Below are 22,686 nucleotides of genomic sequence, written 5' to 3' on the forward strand. Positions count from 1 at the left end.
ATCCCCCCCCCCCCGGGGCCAGCGTCCTCGCTAGCACTCGTTCCCTTCTCCAATGGATGTGGGACCCACCAAATCCACCCCCTTCAAGGCCCAGCATCCTAGGTGGCACACCGTCTCATGTCTACCCCCTTGGGGCTCAGCCTCCCGCTAGCACATCGTCAAGTGTTTGGCTCTGATACCATTTGTAACGACTCAAACTCACCACTAGCAGATATTGTCCTTGTTTCCCTTTCAGGCTTCCCCTCAAGGTTTTTAAAACGCGTCTACTTGGGAGCGGTTCCCACACCCTTATTAAGGATACTTCGTTCTCCTCCTAACCAATGTGGGATCTCACAATCCANTTCTCCAATGGATGTGGGACCCACCAAATCCACCCCCTTCGAGGCCTAGCATCCTAGGGGGCACACCGTCTCATGTCCACCCCCTTGGGGCTCAGCCTCCTCGCTAGCACATCGTCAGGTGTTTGGCTCTGATACGATTTGTAACGGTTCAAACTCACCGCTAGCAGATATTGTCCTTGTTTTCCTTTCGGGCTTCCCCTCAAGGTTTTTAAAACGTGTCTGCTTGGGAGAGGTTTCCACACCCTTATTACGGATACTTCATTCTCCTCCCCAATTTCAAATTTAAAAAACAGGCTAACCAAACGCATATTGTTAGATCCCTTTATCTTTGGTATCTGAAACCGAAAAATGGAGTGCAAATTGTATCCCCAACACGCCCCAATTTCCAGGGTGCTTCTCAGTAAAGTCCAAATCAGTGAAATGTCAGAATATTCTTATTAGTCCCATATCTCACATTCAACTTTTCATGAACACGCCTGTCGAAAACTTTTCCCTTAACTAACTGAAGCCTCCTCAACAGTGATTACTTGAAACATGCACAGAACATACCCGGAAACGCTTCCAACACTCAGCCCACCAAAAACAAATGCGACTGCCCGTGAGCGCTCCTGTAGAGGAATCAACCTGCATACTCAAATAAAAAGGTCAAGTCAGTTGAATGTATAGAATCAACTTGACGTGAAGAATGCCTTTCGACAACATAAGGGAAGCGGGGTTTTCATTGATGATGAAGTTTTGGCAAACGGAAAGCCGCAAAGTAGACACCGTCCATTTATACAGAACGATGAGACAAGCAAAAGCGACTCAGTCACATACTAGGTACAGCTTGTAGAGAAGATAAACAGACCGAGCAGAGAAAATGGTTATAAATGGCCGTATTTATGTCCCTAAGATACAATGAAATGAAGTTCATGAAGAATTCCGGCCATCCATAAATCGAAATGTATGAAAAACGGCAAAGAAACATGATACTACTACCTTAGTTAAATCGAATAATTAGCTAGTATAATTATTTTTACAAATATACACAAAAGTTTAGAGTAATTCGAGAAAATGTGAAAACTATGAATAAATAAAACGACCATTAACGATTATGCAAGTTTAACCTGCCTGGCAATAAGATCGGTTGCAGCTGATGGTGAAACGCCTTCTCCGATGCCAACCTATGTGCAGTGAAAGTTGATAAGCATTGAATTTAAAGAATGAAGCAAACAGAATGTACAGGATAAAACAGAGGGAAACCATAAGAAGTGGTTCTCTTTTACGAGTAGTATCGCTCACCAAAATTCTTGATAAAATTAATCCAGGCATATATCCAGCAAGAAATGGAACGAGTGCAGTGGATAGCGACCAAGTCAGTACTCCGATCTCCAAAACTTTTCTATTTAAAAAAAAAACCCGCAATGAGTATGACTCTTTTCGTAGCTTATTGTATGATCTACATAAACCGTGAAGAGTGCACACAGCATTTCAATTGATATGGCTACTAACAAATAATAATGAATGGCAGTGAACGGTAAACAGAAATATTAACGTTTCTATCGATATAACTCGCAGAATAGAACGTAAAAACAAGTTAAAAGCCAGTCGAGATTGCCAGGGAGAAACAAGGACATCAAGGGGCTTTTGACAAACACCAGCCTAGATTTCAAGATTCAAGGTAAACATTAAGGACCCATTTTTTAAAAAAATTAAGCTTCTTTACTAACATTTTTACTTCTTTTCCAAGTTTACTTTCAGGATCGTTCTTGAAACCATAACAAAATTCTAAAAAGTGAAGAACCTTAAAACGGTATAGTTAGCTATTATAGACTTACTTTCAAAATTTTAAGACCAAAGAACAAAATCATTATCAAAAGTGTTAAGGAACAGGGCATCTCAAACAAAAGCGGCAAATTCTCCCAGAATCTTTTTAGGAAACAGTAAGATCCGACATTAGTTGGGGAGGAGAACGAAACACCAGGATGTGGAAACCTTTCCCTAGCAGATGAATTTTAAAACCTCGAGGGGAAGCCCGAAAGGAAAAGCCCAAAGAGGACTAGCGGTGGGCTTGGGTCGTTACAAACGGTATCAAAACCAGACACCGGGCGATGTGCCAGCGAGGAGGTTGTTCCCCTAAGGGGAATAGACACGAGGCGGTGTGCCAGTAAGGATGCTGGGCCCCGAAGCGGGTAGATTCGGTGGAGGTACCACATCGATTGGAGAAAGGAACGAGGGACAGCGAGGGTGGATTGTGAGAATCCCACGTTGGGAGGAGAACGAAACACCCTCTATAAGGGTGTGGAAACCTTTTCCTAGTAGACGCGTTTTAAAGCTTGAGGGGAGCTCGAAACTGAAAGAAACAGGACAATATTTACTAGCGGTGGGCTTAGGCCGTTACAGAAACCCAATATCATAACCCAGCTTGAAACAATTATTCTAACATTCACTTCAGCTAATGAATTCATTGATCAAGTAATCGCCAATAAATAAGCTAACATTGATACTTAAATACTGACCTCCCACCAAATATCTTGGCGAGCCACCCACCAGGCAACTGACTCAAAGCATAACCCCAAAAGAAAGATGACTGAACCAATCCAGCCACAGAAGAATTCCATCCAAACTGGTGCGACATTGGAATTATAGCAACGCTTAAATTCACCTGCCAAAAATCACAACAAACCCAACTATAAATCCCACGAAAACACCTAAAATAGAACAAACCATAGAGAAAAATTGAAACCCAAATTCAAAAAGTCACAAAAACAGAGGAACCCACCTTGTCCATGTTGCAAATAACGAAGGCAAGCGCCGTAGTACCTATCATTTTATATCTATCAGGAACGTTCTTCCACGGCGGCCAATTCGAATCAAAACCCACTTCATCAATCCCATTTCCAGAGCTCAAACCGTTTTCAAATTTCGAAATAGACTCAGTTTGCTCCGATTCATCGACTTTTAGCCCAGAAAGAACAGGGGGAAGTTCTTCGTTGCCCTTAACATTTTCTTTCTCCTTGATGCTACAACGAACTCGGAGGCTTAATCGAAGGAGTTGGGGGTGAGAAACCAAGCGAGTGGCGGAAACCGAGTGGGAAATTGAACTGTGAGGGTTAGTGCGGTGAGGGAGAAAGGGGTTATTATGGGGTCGAATTGAGAATTTCGCCATTGGGGTTTAGAGGTTTGGGATTCGATTCTTCTGTTAGCGGGAAGCGGAAGAAGAAGAGACGTGGAGGGAAGTTGCGGCCATGGTTGGGAGTTGGGAGGAAGCTGGACTGGCCACGGAAGCTTGCACATTTGTGAGGCTGCCATGCATTTAGAACGCCTGGCTCACTAAAATATTTAATTTTATATTTTATCTCAAAAATACCTTAGATTAAAAAAAAATTTTAAAAATAATTTTATACCNTTTCAAAAATACCTTTAATTCAGAATATCTAAATATCCTCTAACTTTAAAAAAAAAAAATTTTTAAAATTTTTTTTTTATTAATAACTTTAAGCTTTTTTTTTTTAATTTTAAATCACATTTAAAACTTTTTTAAAAAATTCAAAAATATTGTTATCGTCAAGTTTCAAAAATACTCGGTGATATTATTATTACTATTATGTTTCTTATCGTTACGGTTACTATCATATTTCAAAAATACTCGTGATATTACCGTTACGGTTATATTTTTTAACATTACAGTTACTATCATATTTCAAAAATACTCGTGATATTACCATTACGGTTACTGTCATATTTCAAAAATACTCATGATATTACTATGGTTATGTTTCTTACCGTTACAATTACTATTATATTTCAAAAATACTCATGATATTACCGTTACAGTTACTGTCATATTTCAAAAATACTATAATATTACCGTTACAATTATTGTCATATTTTCAAAAATACCGTGAATTTTAAAAATCAGTGAAGATAATCTATGAGACCGATTACTATCATATTTAAAAAATACTCGTGCATTTTAAAAATAGAGATAATAATTACGATCATATTTTAAAAATACTCGTGATATTGCCGTTACGGTTACTGTCATATTTCATTCTCGTGATATTACTACGGTTATGTTTCTTACCGTTACAGTTACTATCATATTTCAAAAATACTCGTGACATTACCATTACGGTTACTGTCATATTTCAAAAATACTCTAATATTACCATTACAATTATTGTCATATTTCAAAAATACTCAGTGAATTTAAAAAATCTGAGACCGATTACTGTCATATTTCAAAAATACTCGTGCATTTTAAAAATAGAGATAATTATTACTGTCATATTTCAAAAATACTCGAATTTTAAAAATAGAGATAATTTATGAGTCACCTATAAGTCCATGCATTAACAATAAGATTTATTTATTTTTAATTTTTTTTTTATAAAGGGAAATGTGTTAATGCTACGGGATATTTTAGTATATTTTTATTTTTTAAACACCGATATTAATCAAAACTTTCAAAAGTTCGAGAATATTTTTTAAATAAAAAGCGGTCAGGTTTCATCCAAAACTAACCATAATATTTTTTTATTTTTTTATTATATTTTTTTTTTTTACTTTTTAAAAATTTAAAGATATTATTAAGAAGAAATAACCCAAAATCTCCCAATTCAAACCCAGAATTTATTCCTACTAACACTTTTAATCATCTTCTTCCATATCCCATCAAAGACTCATCTACTTTTCCTCCAACACTTTTAAATTACTCACCAGCCTCCCTGCAATGGCGTCGGATTTTGGGTGCTGGTTGACGGGATCGAGAACGACAATGGAGTAGAGCTGCCATGGAGTTGTAGGGGCCGTTTGCGCCTTCGACATGGTTGATTCTTAACTGTGCACCACCAGCATACCTAAAACGAGCAAGATATGTAGTAGTTGAAAGATGCTTCTAAGAACTTACAGAAAACTCACCCAAATACAATCACAATGACTAGATGGTTGCAGGAAATGGGTGCATGAAATAAAGTTGATATCAGATAAGCAGACTGCATTCATATTACGGCATCGCATTCAACAGAAAGTCGAGTGAAAGTGTTGTATCAAGATAGATGATGTGCACTCACAAACTCGAATATTAGCAATGAAATTCACAGTGAAAAATAGAACTTGAATTCAGAACCAGACCGATAAAGAATCAAACGTAACGGCCCAAGTTTACCGCTAGTAGATATTGTCCTCTTTGGACTTTCCCTTCCGGGCTTTCCCTCAAGATTTTTAAAATGCGTCGGTTAGGAAGAGGTTTCCACATCCTTATAAAGAATGTTTCGTTCTCCTCATCAACTAATGTGGGATTTCACAATCCACCCCCTTCGAGGCCTAGCGTCCTTGCTGGCACTCATTCCCTTCTCCAATTGATGTGGGAGCCCGCAATCCACCCCCTTTGGGACCCAGCATCCTTGCTGGCACACCGCCTCGTGTCCACCCCTTCGAGGCTCAGCCTCCTCGCTGGTACATCGCCCGGTGTCTGACTCTAATACCATTTGTAACAACCCAAGCCCACTGCTAGCAGATATTGTCCTCTTTTGGTTTTCCCTCAAGGTTTTAAAACGCGTCTACTAGGGAGAGGTTTCCACACCCTTATAAAGAATGTTTCGTTCTCCTCCCCACCCGATGTGGGATCTCACATCAAATCTTTTGCAGACACATTGGCATAAAGAACAATGAGAGCAAGCACCGACCCGTGTCCAGACCTATCCATGTCCAACACGCTAACAACGTGTCTAAATTTTAAATATATATATCAGATGAACACAAACAACTGGGATATAGCTTGAACACAGATCTAAAAAAGTAGAGATTGTCCTATAAACTCTAATCCTTATAGTTTGATCATTCCTAACACATCTTCTTCCTCTAGTCATAGCCAGCTAAACTCATCCAAAGTTTCCAAATATCAGCTAAACTTTGTATATTTTCTAAGTTAAATTTACGTTGTTTATCTACAAAGAAGTATTAATATATTCATGTTCANTGTTAAATCTACGTTGTTTATCTACAAAGAAGTATTAATATATTCATGTTCATTGACGTGTCGTCTTATCTGTGTCCGTGTGGGCAGAAATAACTAATGCAGCTCTGAGAAATAACAAAGGATATATATGGAACACTTACAAGTAAGACTGAGAGATGATTCCTAATGAAGATCACGAGAATCAGACAAGGTTACAAGAGCAGTGCCGTTCTGATATGGCTTCATCAATGGATCTTCCTGCGCCTCTGTGATGCCTTGCGTATTTTCAAAAAGTTGCTTCCGGATAATACCATGCAAGCGCCCAAAGAGCTGCTTCTTCAATGCTTCAAAAGCCAGGTCCAACCTCTCAAGCTGCTCCATGGCATTAGCATTGTACATAAACAGACCATAGTAAAGATCAAAGCTATCTCCAGCAGTATTTGACACCAAATCCAACAAGGTTTTATAACCTCTGGTGTTAACTGGGGTAGAGCTCAAGCTCAACTTTTCTAAAACTCTCCCCATCGTATGCGTAATGAACTGCGACCCTGCAGCATGCCGGTCGTGATCATAGCATGACATTTCCACCATTTGACACCCTTCGCTCGAAAAGATATCGAGAAAGAAGTTGCAACGGTAGGCTCTTGATTCGTCATTTCCTACTCGAACCTTATCGTAAACGAAGGAAAGATTGTTCCATCCGTTCTTACCACTCTCTGGCCCGAACATGGGATGAGTGCAGAGGATGTCGAATTCTGGGGGTAAAATTTGAAGAAACAAGTTTCTTGGAAATTCTTTCACTGAAAGTACATCAACAAACAAAGTGTTTCTCTTCAATCTTTGAAAAGGTAACGACCTGAGAACTTTCTCCGTTGAAAGAATCGAAGTGCAGAGAAGAACTACTTCTGGATGTTCTTCACATAGATCATCTGCATCAGAAAAGTAAGAAACTCCCAACTCTTCAGCCACAGCTGCGTAGTCCGATCTCGAGTAGGCTAACACAGTGTGGCCCTGTTTTACCATTGTTTTGGCAAGAAATTGTCCGAAATTACCGAATCCGATAATAGCAATTTTGAGCTTAGAGTTTTCCTCAGTTTTTGCAGTTTTAAAGTCAAAAGTTGGAGAAAAGTTCGGAAACCTGCAAAAAGAATATAGAGGTTTGAACTCATCACAATACAAATATCACAACATTTTCAGAAACTCAATGAAGATAGAAACAATCAGCATCTTAAAACTATTCAACTAACATGAACATCTTTTTAGAGAAATTATTTGAAACTCTCTCACGATCGATCCTTTTCTTTTTGTAAGTCGAGCCTTCGTTGAACGATCAATCTAACGAAGTTAAGCTAAGATCACAAATTACAAAGTACCTAGTAACTCATAGCTTGATTTGCCCACCTCCTTAAAAGTTCTATTGTTTTTCTTGAGCCAAACTCTCCACAAAATAGCAAACAAACGATTTCGACACCATTAGAACATAAACCCAAAAGCTTAATATGAAAATTGAACACCAAATAGAGCACAAACATAACATATAACACCAAACTCATCAGAAGTATTGGTTGAACCAAAGAACAAAAGAACATTAAACATCATTGAAATGAAAGGCTCAGGGACCTTGCCTGGTAGCCTCAGAATAAGCTGTCAGTGAAAGAGAAGCACCATATTGAGGAGGAATATCAGGCCAAGTGCGCAATTTCTCTGCACTTCCAAACAATTGCTTCCTCGCCACATCATGCAATCGCCCAAAGAGCTGTTGTTTCAATGCTTCAAAAGCCAAATCCAACCTCTCCAACATCTCTAACGCGTTCTTATTATACATAAACAAGCCATAATACAAATCAAAGCTATCTGCAGCAGTGTTCTTCACCAAATCCAACAAACTCTCATACCCTTTAGTGTTAATCGGCGTAGACTCCAACATTAACATATCCAAAACTCTCCCAACAGTATGAGTAATGAATTGCGATCCAGCCGCATATCTATCATGATCCGCACAGCTCATCTCCACCATTTTGCAGCCCTCTCTCTCAAAAATACTCAAAAATTTCTCACAACGCGAAACCCTAGATTCCTCCGACCCAATTCTAACCTTCTCATAAACATAGAACAGATCATTCCACCCTTTCGCACCGCTTTCAGGTCCAAACATCGGGTGAGAACAAATTACATCAAAATCCTCCGGCAGTAACTCCAACATTAAACTTTTCGGGAACTCCTTCACTGAAAGCACATCCACTATCAATGTATTCCTCTTCAATCTCTGCAACGGCAACGATAAGAGAACACTTTCAGTCGAAATTATAGACGTACAGAGCAAAATCACTTCTGGGTGTTCTTCGGCAAGGTCATGGGGGTCCGAGAAAAACGAAACCCCGAGCTTACGAGCCGCGTCGGAGTGGTCCGATCGGGAATGAGCCAAGACAGTATGACCTTGTCGGACAATAGTCTTAGCGAGAAATTGACCGAAGTTACCAAACCCAACAATGGCGATTTTGAGCTTCTGGGATTTGTGAAAACGGGACGCGATTCTGGATTCATAGTCGTAAGGCTGAGCCGCATCAATGGCGCGAACTCGAATAAGAGGCTTGGGAAAAGACTGAAAACAGGGGAGAATCGGAAGTGGTTTGTGGTTATAGAGACGGCGTTTAGAGAAAGAAGGTAAAGAAGGCACGGCCGGAGAGAGGCGGCGGAGAGGAGACGGTGACAGCATAGGTGGCGATTTTGCTCCGGTCCGCCGCCGTGAGAGGTTGAGAGAAATGGAAGTATACGGTTACGAACACGTTTTACAGGATTTGTAGCCGTGCCGCCGCAATGTATCAGATTTCCTTTTGTGGCTTTCTTTAATGGCTCTTTCTAGTTATATAACCTTTTTAAAGTTATTATTATTTTTTTTTTTTAATACATTTTCAAATTTTTATTTTTTATATTTAGAATTTAATTAGAAATTCAAGTTATATTAAAAATTATAATTAAACAGACAAAATAATAATAATAATAATAATAATAATAATTGTTCGCCTCGTAAATTTCTAAATATTACATTTTTTCTATAAATTTGTAGTATAATTTCAATTTAGTTCGAGTTTTGAGTTTAATTTCTATTTGGTTCATAAATTTCAATTTTGTTTTTTTCTCTCTTTTTGTTGATTAATTTAAAATATTTGTGACGTTAAACTTGATGAAAAATTAGTGGTAATTTTAACTTAATTTTTTTAAATGAATTAATAAATATTAACACCATGTACTCGTGTCAGTATTAAATGAAAAATCAATCGTAAAAGTGTAATATTTTAAAATATAAGGACCAAATGGAAAATAAACTAATTTTTTTTCGAAATTTGATGGTCAATTTAAAAAATAAAATAATTATAAAAATGGGCGTTGATTTAACAAATCATATATAAAATAATATTTATAGGCTTAATTTTAAAATTTATGGTAAAAAAGGCGTAATATTTTTAATTTGTCTAGTAATTCAAATTATTTTTAAAAAACCCATAAAAAAAATAAACAAAATTTAAAAAATTCAATAGAAATTTATTAAAAGTTACATTTTCAATATATATTAGATATAAATATCGTATTGATTACTCAACTTTGGCCTATCTAAACTTTTATATCTTAATATTTAATTGAATTCAAATAAAAAACTATAATAGACGTAAATACTAATGTATCAATAATTATATCATTATATGCATATAACTTTAACATAAATAATTAAAGAGTCATGAAGAAATAGATTGGGCTATCATATTGGACGGTCCACAACGCGACTTTTTCATTGCTAATAACATATCTAATTTATCTAAAAATGAGATCGTCGGGACCCAAATAATTTCAATCATTTGTAAATTTTACTTGTATGCCCTTATATTTTTGTCATATTACTGGTTGACTCCCTCAACTTGCACGTTCGGTCGGTTAAAACAAATGTTAAATATTTTTAAATACAAAAAAATTGTTATATACCATTTTTAAAAATAGAAAATTTTATTTTAAATAAAGATTAAATTATACTTTTGAGTTTAAAAAATAAATTAATGTTTTTTCTCTTTTATTTTGATTTTTTAATAGAAGACTCGCATGCTTTGTGGTTGGTTCAAAAAATAATTAAAAAAAAGACACAAATTAAATGGGTTAAATTAATATATATATATATATATATATATAAATCCACTTTATCTAAAAAAATGTCTATAAATGAAAAAAAAAAAATCTAATTTTGAACGCCATTAAATTTTAAAAAATGCTTAAAAAATACGTATGCACTTCAAATTTATTAATATCCTCAATATTTTTTTAAAAAAATATTTAAAAATATCCTAATGTTTAAAAAATACTCATAAATTTTTTAAAAGGAGACCTTTTTATATATATATATAATATATATCTATATATATATATATATATATAGATATATATATAATATATATATATGGAATACACTTCATACATCGTCTCCCTATTTAATTTTAATTTTATTAATCATAAACCTTTTATTTTTTTCTCGAAAAGTCTAAACGTATTGTTACTTTTGAAAGTTCGTGAGTATTTTTGAAACGTGATACTAGTTGTAAAAATATTTTAACTCTTTTAAAATTATGGTATTTTTTAAATAAAATATTATAATGATAATTTTTTTTAAAAAAATTTAAAGTTTAAAATATTTTTATAAAAGTCCTCCAAAAAGCAGAGAATAACACTTTGGTAAAGTATAATAATGGAGGAGGAAGGGAAGAGAAGAGAATATCCGAAACTGAAGGGGCATGATACCAAATACGAAGAGTTAAAAGGGCGCCGGATTTAAATTATTGTTCATGAAGTTGAAGAAGATTCGAATCTTCCTCAGCGAACATTCTCATTCTCAAAGCCAAATGCGAATCGGACGGCTATAAACGCACTATGTCCCACGAATTCCCGTTTGCGTATGTCAATGGCGCCACTCACTGCCAATTCACACAGCGCCATTACCTCATAATTCACTCTCCACCAATCCTTCTTCTCTCTCTCTCTCTCTCTCTCTCTCCCTGTCTCCCTCGCAATTTACAGCATTCAATTTCAGGGTCTTCTTCTTTCTCCCCCTTCTCCCTCCGCCATTGACGGCGGTCGGAGCTAAGTGGGTTGATTGGTTATGTCTGTCGCAACGCCGAGGTCTTTTACAGAGGTGTTTCGGAGGGTGGGAGGGCATTATCAATGGAGTAGTAGCTATAAAATTTGTGGGAATGATGACGATGGGACTTTGGAAATGGTTCAGATTGGAGCCGAGAGGACGAAGAATGTACTTATTTTGATGAGTGATACTGGCGGCGGCCATAGGGCCTCGGCGGAAGCCATTCGTGATGCGTTTCGTATTGAGTTTGGCGATGAGTATCAGGTTAATCAACCATTTTCCTCTTCTGGGGTTTGAGTTTTTTGAAATTTTTTTCGTGTTCTCATCTGGGTTTTGGGTTTTTTTCTTAGTTACATCTGATTTAAGTTCGTTTGTTCTTATTAACCGTAGGGTTTTTGTGGATTCTCTTCTGGGTTTTGAGTATTTTCTGAGTTAGATCTTGCTTCATGTTCGTTTGTTCTCTTCAGCTTTGCGTTTGATCGTTAGATTTGTTGTAAACTTGCCATTTTATGTTTGTTCTTAATGGATCTTGGTGTGTGCATGAAGATCTTGCAATTTACTCTGTCTGGATTCTTGGTTACTCTGTTTTAGCCATTGCTTGCACAGTTGGTTGATCAATCAAAGAGATTCGTGGGGGTTGAGAATTATTGCTATTCATTTTGTACAAGAAATCTGTGTAAACTGTTGAAATTTGGCTCTTGTTCTTCAGATCTTTGTGAAGGATGTTTGGAAAGAGTACACTGGTTGGCCTTTGAATGACATGGAGAGGTCTTACAAGTTCATGGTAAAGCATGTTCAGCTATGGAAGGTTGCATTTCATAGTACCTCTCCTCGGTGGATTCACTCGGTCTATCTTGCTGCCATTGCCGCCTTCTATGCAAAGTACATATAACTCTCTTACGCATTTTCTCATCGTTAAGTATTATTAGGAGACTTGACTTTTGAGTTGTTAGTACAAAATTAGAAAGAACTAACATAGCGAAACGTTGAAGAGAAGACAAACCCACCCCGAACACCAAAAGCTCGAACTGTTGTGTTATCTTGTATCTCGTTTGATAATACTCTTGTTATTAACCTACTTTGAATGGGTTTACAAGTAAGGAATACATCTCCATTGGTACGAGGCCTTTTGGGAAACCAAAAGCAAAGCCATGAGAGCCTATGCTCAAAGTGGACGATATCGTACCATCATGGAGGGTCGTGGTTCCTAACATGGTATGAGAGTCATGCCCTTAACTTAGTCATGTTAATAAAATCCTCAAGTGTCGAACAAAGAAATTGTGAGCCTCGAATGTGTAGTCAAAAGTGACTCAAGTGTTGAACAAAGGTTGTACTTTGTTTGAAGGCTCCAAAGAAGGAGTCGAACCTCAATCAAGGGGAGACTATTCGAGGGCTCCATAGGCCTCAGGGGAGGTTTTATAGTGTACTTTGTTCGAGGGGAGGATTGTTTAGAGAGAGTCCCACATTGGTTAATTAAGGATATGAATATGGAGTTATAAGTAAGGAATACATCTCCATTGGTACGAGGCCATGAGAGCCTATGCTCAAAGTGGACAATATCATACCATTGTGGAGGGTCGTGATTCCTAATAGGTTCAGCTCATGATTGCATTGGTTTCATTTTTAATCTTCATTTTGGACGATTCCTTGCCACGAGCTTGTTGTTTGCACTCAACGACGATCAAGTAACCGAGTAGAGGATGTTGAAAACTAACATTTAGTCTTGTCAGCTTGGTATATATTTGGTGATATCCTCCAAATATGGGGTTCAACTCTCCTATATGAACATAGAGTGAGGGTATTTGATACCCCAATCATTGCATATATATAGCAAAAATGGTTCTTATGAGGCTACGCTTTTCTTGTTTGAAGGGAAGTGGAAGCTGGGCTGATGGAGTACAAGCCAGACATTATCATCAGTGTTCATCCACTGATGCAGCACATTCCATTATGGGTTCTGAAATGGCAAGGCCTTCAGAAGAAAGTGGTATTTGTTACAGTCATAACAGACCTAAACACCTGCCATCCAACATGGTTAGTTTGCACGTTACTATTTGATTCCTCATTTTCAACTAATGCTTAAACTTCCAACACTATAAATGCAGGTTTCATCCTGGTGTAAACAGATGCTACTGCCCCTCAGAGGCCGTAGCCAAGAGAGCCTTGCTCGACGGCATCGAAGAGTCCCAAGTTCGTGTCTATGGCCTACCCATCAGGCCGTCCTTCGCTCGAGCAGTACTCCAGAAGGTAGATAGATCTCTACATTTTGATACAACACAAACCTATTACTTTGTTTGATGAGATCTCGCATCGATTGGAGAGAGGAACGAAACATTCCTTATAAGGGTGTGGAAACCTCTCCCTAGTAGACGCGTTTTGAGGTTGACGACCGATCCACCTTCACTGACACAATTTCTTGAGTGTTATATGCATGCTAATGGGGCTAGTATGTTTCTCAGTGTGGTTCACCTCCTCTTTCTTTATTCTTTCACTCTTCTTCTCTTACCTCATTCATCGAGCTCAAGCTATTTTCCTCTCCTGTAAACGTCGCTCCAAAATCTTTTGGCATGACCAAATTTGAAAGAAACGGAAGAAAGAGATGTATAAATGAAGGCCAAAGCAGACAACATCTGCTAGTGGTGGGCTTGGGCTGTTACAAATAGTATCAGAGCCAGACACCGGGCGGTGTGCCAGCGAGGACATTGGGTCTCCAAGGGGGGTGGATTGTGAGATCTCACATAGATTATAGAGGAGGACGAAGCATTCCTTATAAGGGTGTGAAAACTTCTCCCTAGTAGACGCGTTTTAGAACTGTGAGGTTGACAGTGATAAGTAATGGACCAAAGTAGACAATATCTGCTAGTGGTGGGCTTGAGCTGTTACAAATGGTATCAGAGCCAGACACTGAGCGGTGTGCCAACGAGGATGCTGGGTTCCCAAGGGGAGTGGATTGTGAGATCCCACATCTGTTGGAGAGAGAAATGAAGCATTATAAGGGTGTGGAAGCCTCTCCCTAGTAGACGCGTTTTAAAACCGTGAGATTGACGATGATACGTAACGGGCCAAAGTAGACAACATCTGTTAGTGGTGGGCTTGGACTATTACAAATAGTATCAGAGAACCAGACAACGGGTGGTGTGCCAGTGAAGACGCTGGGTCTCCAGGGGTGGGTGGGATTGTGAGATCTCACGTAGATTAGAGAGGAGGACGAAACATTCCTTATAAGGGTGTGAAAACTTCTCCTTAGTAGACGCGTTTTAAAATCGTGAGACTGACGGTGATAAGTAATGGACTAAAGCAGACAATATCTGCTAGTGGTGGGCTTGAGCTGTTACAAATGGTATCAGAGCCAGACACTTAGCAGTGTGTCAACGAGGACGTTGAGTTCCCAAGGGGAGTGGATTATGAGATCCCACATCTGTTGGAGAGAGGAACGAAACATTTCTTATAAGGGTCTGGAAACCTCTCCCTAGTAGACGCATTTTAAAACCGTGAGGCTTACAGTGATACATAACAGACTAAAGAGGACAATATCAGCTAGCTGTGGGCTTGAGCTGTTACAATGTCTGATTACACTCACCATTGTTGCTTGGTTCGATTATTCGCCTCATAGGATCAACTAAGAGAAGAACTCGAGATGGATCCGGACTTACCAGCCGTGCTACTCATGGGAGGAGGTGAAGGGATGGGTCCTGTAAAGAAAACAGCAAAAGCTCTTGCAGAGTCCCTTTTTGACAAGAACAATGAGAAGCCTATAGGGCAGCTTATTATCATTTGTGGAAGAAACAAAGCTTTAGCCTCTTCTCTTGAAGCTTTGGAATGGAAGATCCCAGTTAAGGTCAGTTTCAAGCCATTCTTGGGGAGCCTTTTTCCATTGGCTTTGGGCTTCCATTTCATCTCCTTTTCTTCCTCTTTTGCAGCTGAGAGGCTTTGAGAAACAAATGGAGAAATGGATGGGAGCTTGTGACTGTATAATAACAAAAGTAAGCCTTTGTTTCATTTCTTGATAGAATTAGATATCAATTAGTGATATGATATCATGAATGTCAACAAACCTTGATATCATATTCATAAGAAAAGGTATCATATTGATAAATACTTATGGGATATTGAATCATGCTGAATCTTTGTTCACAGGCTGGTCCGGGTACAATTGCCGAAGCTTTGATTCGAGGACTTCCAATTATTCTAAACGATTACATTCCCGGACAAGTAAGCACAACTAAACCCGACATATGCATCGAGCTTTAGACTAGAGTTTCGATAGCAAACTCATTACATGTTGAATCACTACTCAACCCGTTGATGGGTTCTGTTTAACACTGGGTTGAAAATTTGTAGAATGTCTGAGAAGCGTAGGAAATAGGTTACGGTAAATCAAAGTTTAACCTTATGGGTTACGGTAAATTTAATTATATCAACCGTTTTAACGTTGCAAAACCTTTTCCCCGTAGGAAAAAGGAAACGTTCCATATGTGGTGGACAATGGAGCAGGAGTATTCACGAGAAGTCCGAAAGAAACAGCTAAAATTGTTGCAGAATGGTTCAGCACAAAACCAGAACAACTCCACACAATGTCTCAAAATGCTCGTAAACTAGCACAACCCGAAGCTGTCTTCGACATTGTTCGGGACATCCACGACCTCGCCTGCCAGCGCGGTCCATTGGCAAACATCCCGTACATGTTAAACTCATCATTTACAGACTTAATTTAAATGGTTTCGTCGACGACATACTCGGCATTGCTAAAGCTTATCCTCCTAGAATTGTAGAATTGTCATGTACAGTTAGCCTCATCAAAGGATGTAATTTTTTCTTAGCATTTGGAGTTTTAATTTCTAAGTCAATATTGACAACGAATGTGACCTAAAATAATAATAATAATAATAAATAATATTGAGTGATAATAATATAATTTATTATATTTATTAGGAGATGTTGATATCAATTTTTATATTTATGTAGATTTTATGGAATATTTTTAGTCACATCGGACAATTAAATATTAATAGTTTGATTATATGTATAATTAAATATCATTTAATCTTTTAATTAATATAATATTACTTTAAATGGTTGTATCGATATATTATTATTTATTATTATTATTATCGATATATTATTATTTATTATTATTATTATCGATATATTATTTAACTCAAAAAAAAAAAAAGAATAATAATAATAATAGAAGATAGTTCCTTCCGTGGAAAGGCAATTTATTTTATGTACGCAATTTACAGATAAGTCCTTTTTCGACTTTAAGACGCTGATGTCTATTTAATCCACGAAATTGGAGTCCGACGGAGACNCCGACTTTAAGATGCTGATGTCTATTTAATCCACGAAATTGGAGTCCGACGGAGACTAGCTCTAAACGAAGCGTAAAATTCTCGTTTAAATTCGGTTAACAAAATAGGGTCGGAAGCGTAGATTATATTTTCCGTTCATGTCTCCCCTAGCACAATATCTACCCGTTCACTCTTTCAGCAATATTATAATATTAAAAATGTAAATTTTTAAAAATTTTGTTTTAACATTATATATATTTTTAATATCTTTTAATTTTGAATACAATTTTTATATTTTCTAATAAAAATTATCCATTAAAAAAATTCATTAATATTTTAAATAAATATATAAAAAGTTAGAAAAATTAACAAAAATTCAATTAGCCAGCGGTTAATCTTGGCCTCTATTCCAGCAAATTAACTGTGGTTAATATTGGCATCTATTCCGTTTCACCCCTTCCGCTCGCAGATATTCCGGTGGCTATTCCGACTCCCATCCACTTATCGGAACAGAAAACTCTCCGGTAAGTCTCATCGGATCATGATTACTCATTCTGCTTACTGTAATGCCAGAGTCGATCGAACTGCGGATTTCGAAAATTTGATTTTCTGGCTTTGAATGATTCATTTCTAAAGTACGAGTCTGAAATTATCGCTTCGAGAGATCGATCCGCTTACGCTCACATTTTCTCCAAAGATCTTTGCAGTTGAGAAGAATTTGGATCTCGTACAGGATTGTAAGACATTGATTATTGAGAAAAATATGGTGAGGTTTCAAGTTTTGTAATGCTTTTTCAAGAATTTGGAGCTTGTTTGTGTTCTTGATCCATTTCATCAATTTTAATGGATTGATTTTACCGTATTTCAAATGGCTGTTTCTCTCTGTAAGGATTAAATTAGAACTGAGCGAGCGATTGTCTTCTAGGTTCACCACTCTAGCTTTGTGGATGAGGAAGGAATAAGCAAGGCTTGTGGATGCCCTTTATTTCCTTTGAAAAGTCATGGTCCTGCTCCAGATTCAGATCAAGGTTTAGCTCAAACTTCAATTTGATTATATTGTTTGTTCTTTATGCGTTTCATACTGAAATTGATCTTGTTTGGAAATTCACAGATAAGACTGATATTGTTGATGAAGCGATTTCATTCTTTCGTGCTAATGTCTTCTTTAGAAATTTTGATATTAAGAGTCCTGCTGATAAGCTTCTCATCTACTTAACATTCCACATCAATGTGGCTTTGAAGAGGCTTGAAGGTTGCAGAACTTTGACTGTTGGAAACAAGGCTATAATTAACTTGGGTTTGGAGAATGTCCCTGTGCCCGGAGAGCAGGGCTTTCCCTTTCCTGGTCTCTTCCCTATTCCCAAATCTAATGGGGAAGCAGGTAATGCTTGATCTTAGTTTTCTCTCTCTCTCTATATATATATGTACTATGTATGTACCTGCAACAGCACAAACTCACCTCACCGCTAGTAAATATTGTCTTTTTTGAGTTTTTTCCTTCCGAACTTCCCGGTAAGGTTTTTAAAACGGGTCTACTAGGGAGAGGTTTTCACTCCCTTGTAAGGAATACTTCGTTCTCCTCTCCAACTAATGGGGGATCTCACAATCCATCCCATTGGGGGCCAGCGTCCTTGCTGGCACGCACACTGCCCGGTGTCTTGGCTCTGAAAACATTTGTAACAGCCCAAATCCATCGCTAGCCGATATTGTCCTCTTTGGACTTTTCCTTTCGGATTTCTTCTCAAAGCTTTTAAAGCGCGTCTACTAGGGAGAAGTTTCCACTCCTTTATAAGGAATGTTTCATTCTCCTCTCCTCTCCTCCTAATATGGGATCTCACCATCCACCCTCTTTGGGGCTCACCGTCCTTGTTGGCAGACCGCCCAATGTCTGGCTTTGATACCATTGGTAACAACCCAAACTCACCGAGAGGGCCAAGCCACTGGGAGTTCCCTTGCAAGGAATGCTTCGTTTTCCTCTCCAACCAACGTGGGATTTCACAATCCACCCCTTGGGGGCCTAGCATCTTCGCTGGCATATCGCCCGATATTTTGCTCTGATACCATTTGTAACAGCCCAAGCCCATTGCTAGCAGATATTGTCCTCATCAGACTTTTCCTTTTGGGGTTTTCCTCAAGGTTTTTAAAACGCATTTGCTAGGGAGAGGTTTCCACACCCCTGTAAAGAATGTTTCGTTCCCCTCTCCAACCGATGTGGGATCTCACTGCTGTTTGTTAACTAGAGATGCTCCACTGCCCCATGATTATCAACCTTTTTCATTTGCAATTGGTTTGTTTGCTGAATACAAATTAGGCACTTTCTTCTTTTCTTGTTTCAATTCAGTTGATGCAGATCTTATGAGTTAATCTTGTGTTCAATAGCCTCCTGTTTCTTGTCTTAGGAGTTGATAGTGTTCATAAGCTTCAAATATGTCCATTTTGATATGCAGAGCTATTCAGAGATTATTTGAAGGAGATAAGAGAAGAAACAAGTGGGAGACTCTTGAGTGTTGCCTATAGAGCAAATGGAACTCCAAATAAATGGTGGTTAGCATTTGCAAAGAGGAAGTTTATGAACATCGTCACTCCTTGATTAAATTGCTTCCAAGACGTTGATTTGAAAGTTATAAATAAGCACCACATGAGGCTTCTACAATGATGTGGTTTCTTTCAATGGCACTTCAGGAGGTCGTTTCTAATCAACAGAATCTGAATGTTATATCAGTTTATGCTAATGCATATCAAATTCAGCAGAAGCTAGGTCATGTTCTTTTTCTTTTTAATAATGATCTTAAATGTAATCTGCTTCCATTTCACTAGTTTTGTACATTAACTACATCGGTTTTCATGTGTGAGATCCCACATCGGTTAGAGAGGGGAACGAAGTGTAGAAACTTCTCTCTAGCCATTTTAAAACCTTGAAGGGAATCTCGAAAGGGAAAGCCTAAAGAAGACAGTATTTGCTAATGATGGGCTTAGGCGGTTACAAATAGTATCAGAGCTAGGTTTTGGAGGTGTGCCAGTGAGGACACTAATCTCCGAAGGGGGTGATGTAACAACCCAAGCTNGTTTTGTACATTAACTACACCGGTTTTCATGTGTGAGATCCCACATCGGTTAGAGAGGGGAACGAAGTGTAGAAACTTCTCTCTAGCCATTTTAAAACCTTGAAGGGAATCTCGAAAGGGAAAGCCTAAAGAAGACAGTATTTGCTAATGATGGGCTTAGGCGGTTACAAATAGTATCAGAGCTAGGTTTTGGAGGTGTGCCAGTGAGGACACTAATCCCCGAAGGGGGTGATGTAACAACCCAAGCTCATTGCTAGCAGATATTGTCCTCTTTAGGCTTCCCCTCAAGGTTTTAAAACGTGTTTGCGAGGTAGAGGTTTTCACACCCTTATAAAGAATGTTTTGTTCCTCTCTCCATCCGATGTGGGATTTCACAATCNGGCGGTTACAAATAGTATCAGAGCTAGGTTTTGGAGGTGTGCCAGTGAGGACACTAATCTCCGAAGGGGGTGATGTAACAACCCAAGCTCATTGCTAGCAGATATTGTCCTCTTTAGGCTTCCCCTCAAGGTTTTAAAACGTGTTTGCGAGGTAGAGGTTTTCACACCCTTATAAAGAATGTTTTGTTCCTCTCTCCATCCGATGTGGGATTTCACAATCCCCTCCCCTTCACGGTCCAGGGTCCAGTGTCCTCGTTGACACTTATTCCCCTCTCCAATCGATGTTAGATCTCACATCATGCCCATGTGTTCTTATTGATTGAATACCCTGTTTCTTACTCTATTCTTTAATTTTGAGGTGATCTGATCTGTACCCTTCACATTGATTTCATCTAATCTCATACCATGATGCCCTTAGTTCTTGTATCACGTGTGCATGGAGTGCCGGTTTAGAACGACTTTCAAAGTGCTTCAAAATACGTCCGAAGTCATTCCAAAGAGGTCCAAAATCTACATACTTTTCGTTTCTCGTATTTTATAGCTTTGTTACCATGCTTATCCGTCCCTACATGTATACGACACACACGAATGAGAATGATATTGACTAGTCTGCGACTCTTATATAATGGATCCTTGAATGCAGTCATTAGTCAGATTGATTTTACAGTTGCAGTGATTGATGATGTCCTATGTTTTGGTTTCTTGTATTTGAAGGTTCACATGATGGAGGGACCTCAAGTTTGAAGCAGCTGGAGCTTAGGGAGAGAAGGAAAGCATATTCAAAGTTCATTCAGGCTTTGCTTCTATGAGTATGTCTCTGTGTTGTCTGGTAAAGTCATTAAGCATTTCATTTATTGTCGTCCACAGAAGCAGACAGCAAGTACAAAATCATGAACCATTGGGCAGAATCATGGTAGATGCTTCCTCCCCCTCTATGATTGGTCATTTTCTTTATACATATTTATATATATATATCTAAAAGGGCCCTTCTTTTAATTTCATTCTTGAGAATATTCCATTTCTTGTCAATATTTTTAAAAGTTAACATGTGAGAAGTAAAAACGAGTATCGGCCACTTTTACGATTTTTTTTTTGTCACGGTACAATTGGTAAAACTTTGACGTGATTTGAAGCAGTTTTGAAAACATAATTTCTCGTGTTAGACTCTTTCTAAATATAAGATACCATGTTAATAGAATCTTCAAATGTCGAACATAGCACTCCAAAAGAAAAAGGAGTCGAGTCTCGATTAAGGGGAGGCGTACTTTGTTTGAGGGGAGGTGTTGGATGAAAGTCCCACATTGACTAATTTAGGGAATGGTCATGAGTTTATAATCAAAAAGTACTATCTCCATTCGTATGAGGTCTTTTGAGCAAGCACAAAGCATGAAAATCTTAATCGCGTCATTTAAAAAATCGACGATAAGTATTTTGCATAGTTANCCATTCGTATGAGGTCTTTTGAGGAAGCACAAAGCATGAAAATCTTAATCGCGTCATTTAAAAAATCGACGATAAGTATTTTGCATAGTTATAGTGACAAAACTTGGAATTTGATAATTTTGAAACATGAGAAGTAAAAACACACACAAAAAAAAAAATAGTTTCATTGTCGAGTCATTTGGACTAGAAAAATCACCGAAAAATGATAACATATCAAAAATTTTGTAACGAACCAAAATATGAAGACTAAAGTACTTAGTAGCGTGTAATTACAACACGTAGCTGTTTAGTGGAACTAGTTCGTGGTCACATGTTTTTTTCTTACCAGATCAGTAGTCGAGAATGTTATGTTTCTTCTTCTTTTGNTAAAAATTTTGTAACGAACCAAAATATGAAGACTAGAGTACTTAGTAGCGTGTAATTACAACACAGTAGCTGTTTAGTGGAACTAGTTCGTGGTCACATGTTTTTTTCTTACCAGATCAGTAGTCGAGAATGTTATGTTTCTTCTTCTTTTGTAAGGTTTAAATAATTTTAATTAAAAAAATACATGTGATTTCATTATATTATATCTAATTAATTGAGTTATCTTATTATAAATAGTATAGTATAGTATAGGGATATTTATATTGACATTTATGTGAATTTGGATTAATTTCTTAGTGGATTTTGTGGGACTTTAATATATGGTTCACAATCATTACATTATACTAATTTAATGCATTGACTACTTGATTTATTAAAATATATAATTTATTTAGGAATAAAATTTATTTTTTAAAGAGTTTTTAATGCTTTGGTCAAATAGGTGTAGTGGTGGGAAAATTATAAATAAAATAAGTCTTTTTTGGAATAATTTTCAAAATAAAAACATATTTATAATTTATTCTTATGGGAGATAGAATCAAGTGCAATCAAATAAATTTTTTATTTAAAATATTTTAATAAATAGTAAATTTCTTTATATAAAATTTTACATATAATTAAATAAGGAACTAGAAAGAAAATACAAGCAGTAGAAGACGTTGTCTGACACTATCTTGAGAACTCATTTTCAAAAGAAAACGCTTGAAACACGATTTGTCTCGATCCTCACATGGTCAGAT

The 22,686-nt window shown here is 37.4% G+C and overlaps 4 protein-coding genes across 5 annotated transcripts in view; 2 read left to right on the forward strand and 2 right to left on the reverse strand.

Annotated features, from left to right (window-relative positions):
- LOC111805340 (probable anion transporter 6, chloroplastic) overlaps window positions 1–3,635 on the reverse strand; it is a 5,924-nt gene extending 2,289 nt beyond the window's left edge. For both annotated transcript variants that reach the window (XM_023690375.1, XM_023690374.1), the window contains exons 1-5: window positions 3,103–3,635; window positions 2,840–2,985; window positions 1,623–1,722; window positions 1,452–1,504; window positions 891–965 (exon numbers count right to left, since the gene is read on the reverse strand). In XM_023690375.1, the coding sequence (XP_023546143.1) occupies window positions 891–965; window positions 1,452–1,504; window positions 1,623–1,722; window positions 2,840–2,985; window positions 3,103–3,489 (761 nt within the window). In that variant the 5' untranslated portion in view covers window positions 3,490–3,635. The remainder of the gene's footprint in view (window positions 1–890; window positions 966–1,451; window positions 1,505–1,622; window positions 1,723–2,839; window positions 2,986–3,102) is intronic.
- A 1,298-nt stretch (window positions 3,636–4,933) lies between these two features.
- LOC111805854 (arogenate dehydrogenase 1, chloroplastic-like) lies at window positions 4,934–9,113 on the reverse strand. The gene is made up of 3 exons (XM_023691105.1): window positions 7,908–9,113; window positions 6,444–7,420; window positions 4,934–5,182 (listed from the first exon to the last, which is right to left on the reverse strand). The coding sequence occupies exons 1-2, from the start codon at window positions 8,996–8,998 to the stop codon at window positions 6,466–6,468; spliced, it is 2,046 nt and encodes a 681-aa protein (XP_023546873.1). The 5' UTR covers window positions 8,999–9,113; the 3' UTR covers window positions 4,934–5,182; window positions 6,444–6,465.
- A 2,132-nt stretch (window positions 9,114–11,245) lies between these two features.
- Window positions 11,246–16,248, forward strand: LOC111806023 (monogalactosyldiacylglycerol synthase 2, chloroplastic-like). The gene is made up of 8 exons (XM_023691350.1): window positions 11,246–11,665; window positions 12,111–12,283; window positions 13,274–13,435; window positions 13,507–13,648; window positions 15,015–15,239; window positions 15,322–15,384; window positions 15,539–15,613; window positions 15,856–16,248. Exons 1-8 carry the CDS (start codon window positions 11,423–11,425, stop codon window positions 16,114–16,116), a joined length of 1,344 nt encoding a protein of 447 aa, XP_023547118.1. The 5' UTR covers window positions 11,246–11,422; the 3' UTR covers window positions 16,117–16,248.
- Window positions 16,249–17,092: 844 nt separating this feature from the next.
- On the forward strand, window positions 17,093–21,133 carry LOC111805757 (actin-related protein 2/3 complex subunit 3-like). The gene is made up of 7 exons (XM_023690975.1): window positions 17,093–17,216; window positions 17,390–17,458; window positions 17,618–17,720; window positions 17,804–18,073; window positions 19,140–19,377; window positions 20,556–20,638; window positions 20,852–21,133. The coding sequence occupies exons 2-5, from the start codon at window positions 17,456–17,458 to the stop codon at window positions 19,280–19,282; spliced, it is 519 nt and encodes a 172-aa protein (XP_023546743.1). The 5' UTR covers window positions 17,093–17,216; window positions 17,390–17,455; the 3' UTR covers window positions 19,283–19,377; window positions 20,556–20,638; window positions 20,852–21,133.
- The last annotated feature ends 1,553 nt before the right edge of the window (window positions 21,134–22,686 follow it).

This window comes from Cucurbita pepo, chromosome LG11 (genome assembly GCF_002806865.2).
Source record: "Cucurbita pepo subsp. pepo cultivar mu-cu-16 chromosome LG11, ASM280686v2, whole genome shotgun sequence".
Lineage (NCBI taxonomy): Eukaryota > Viridiplantae > Streptophyta > Magnoliopsida > Cucurbitales > Cucurbitaceae > Cucurbita > Cucurbita pepo.

Bases quoted from the DNA above. Each gene is read 5' to 3' on its own strand.
- LOC111805757 (XM_023690975.1), top strand. The intron at 17,721-17,803 runs GTTTAGCTCAAA...GGAAATTCACAG, and splicing joins TGCTCCAGATTCAGATCAAG to ATAAGACTGATATTGTTGAT. The intron at 18,074-19,139 runs GTAATGCTTGAT...TTTGATATGCAG, and splicing joins CAAATCTAATGGGGAAGCAG to AGCTATTCAGAGATTATTTG.
- LOC111805854 (XM_023691105.1), bottom strand. From the start codon at position 8,998: ATGCTGTCACCGTCTCCTCTCCGCCGCCTCTCTCCGGCCGTGCCTTCT. The intron at 7,421-7,907 runs GCAAGGTCCCTG...TTCTTTTTGCAG, and splicing joins GCTTATTCTGAGGCTACCAG to GTTTCCGAACTTTTCTCCAA.
- LOC111806023 (XM_023691350.1), top strand. From the start codon at position 11,423: ATGTCTGTCGCAACGCCGAGGTCTTTTACAGAGGTGTTTCGGAGGGTG. The intron at 15,240-15,321 runs GTCAGTTTCAAG...CCTCTTTTGCAG, and splicing joins AATGGAAGATCCCAGTTAAG to CTGAGAGGCTTTGAGAAACA. The intron at 15,614-15,855 runs GTAAGCACAACT...TTTTCCCCGTAG, and splicing joins ACGATTACATTCCCGGACAA to GAAAAAGGAAACGTTCCATA.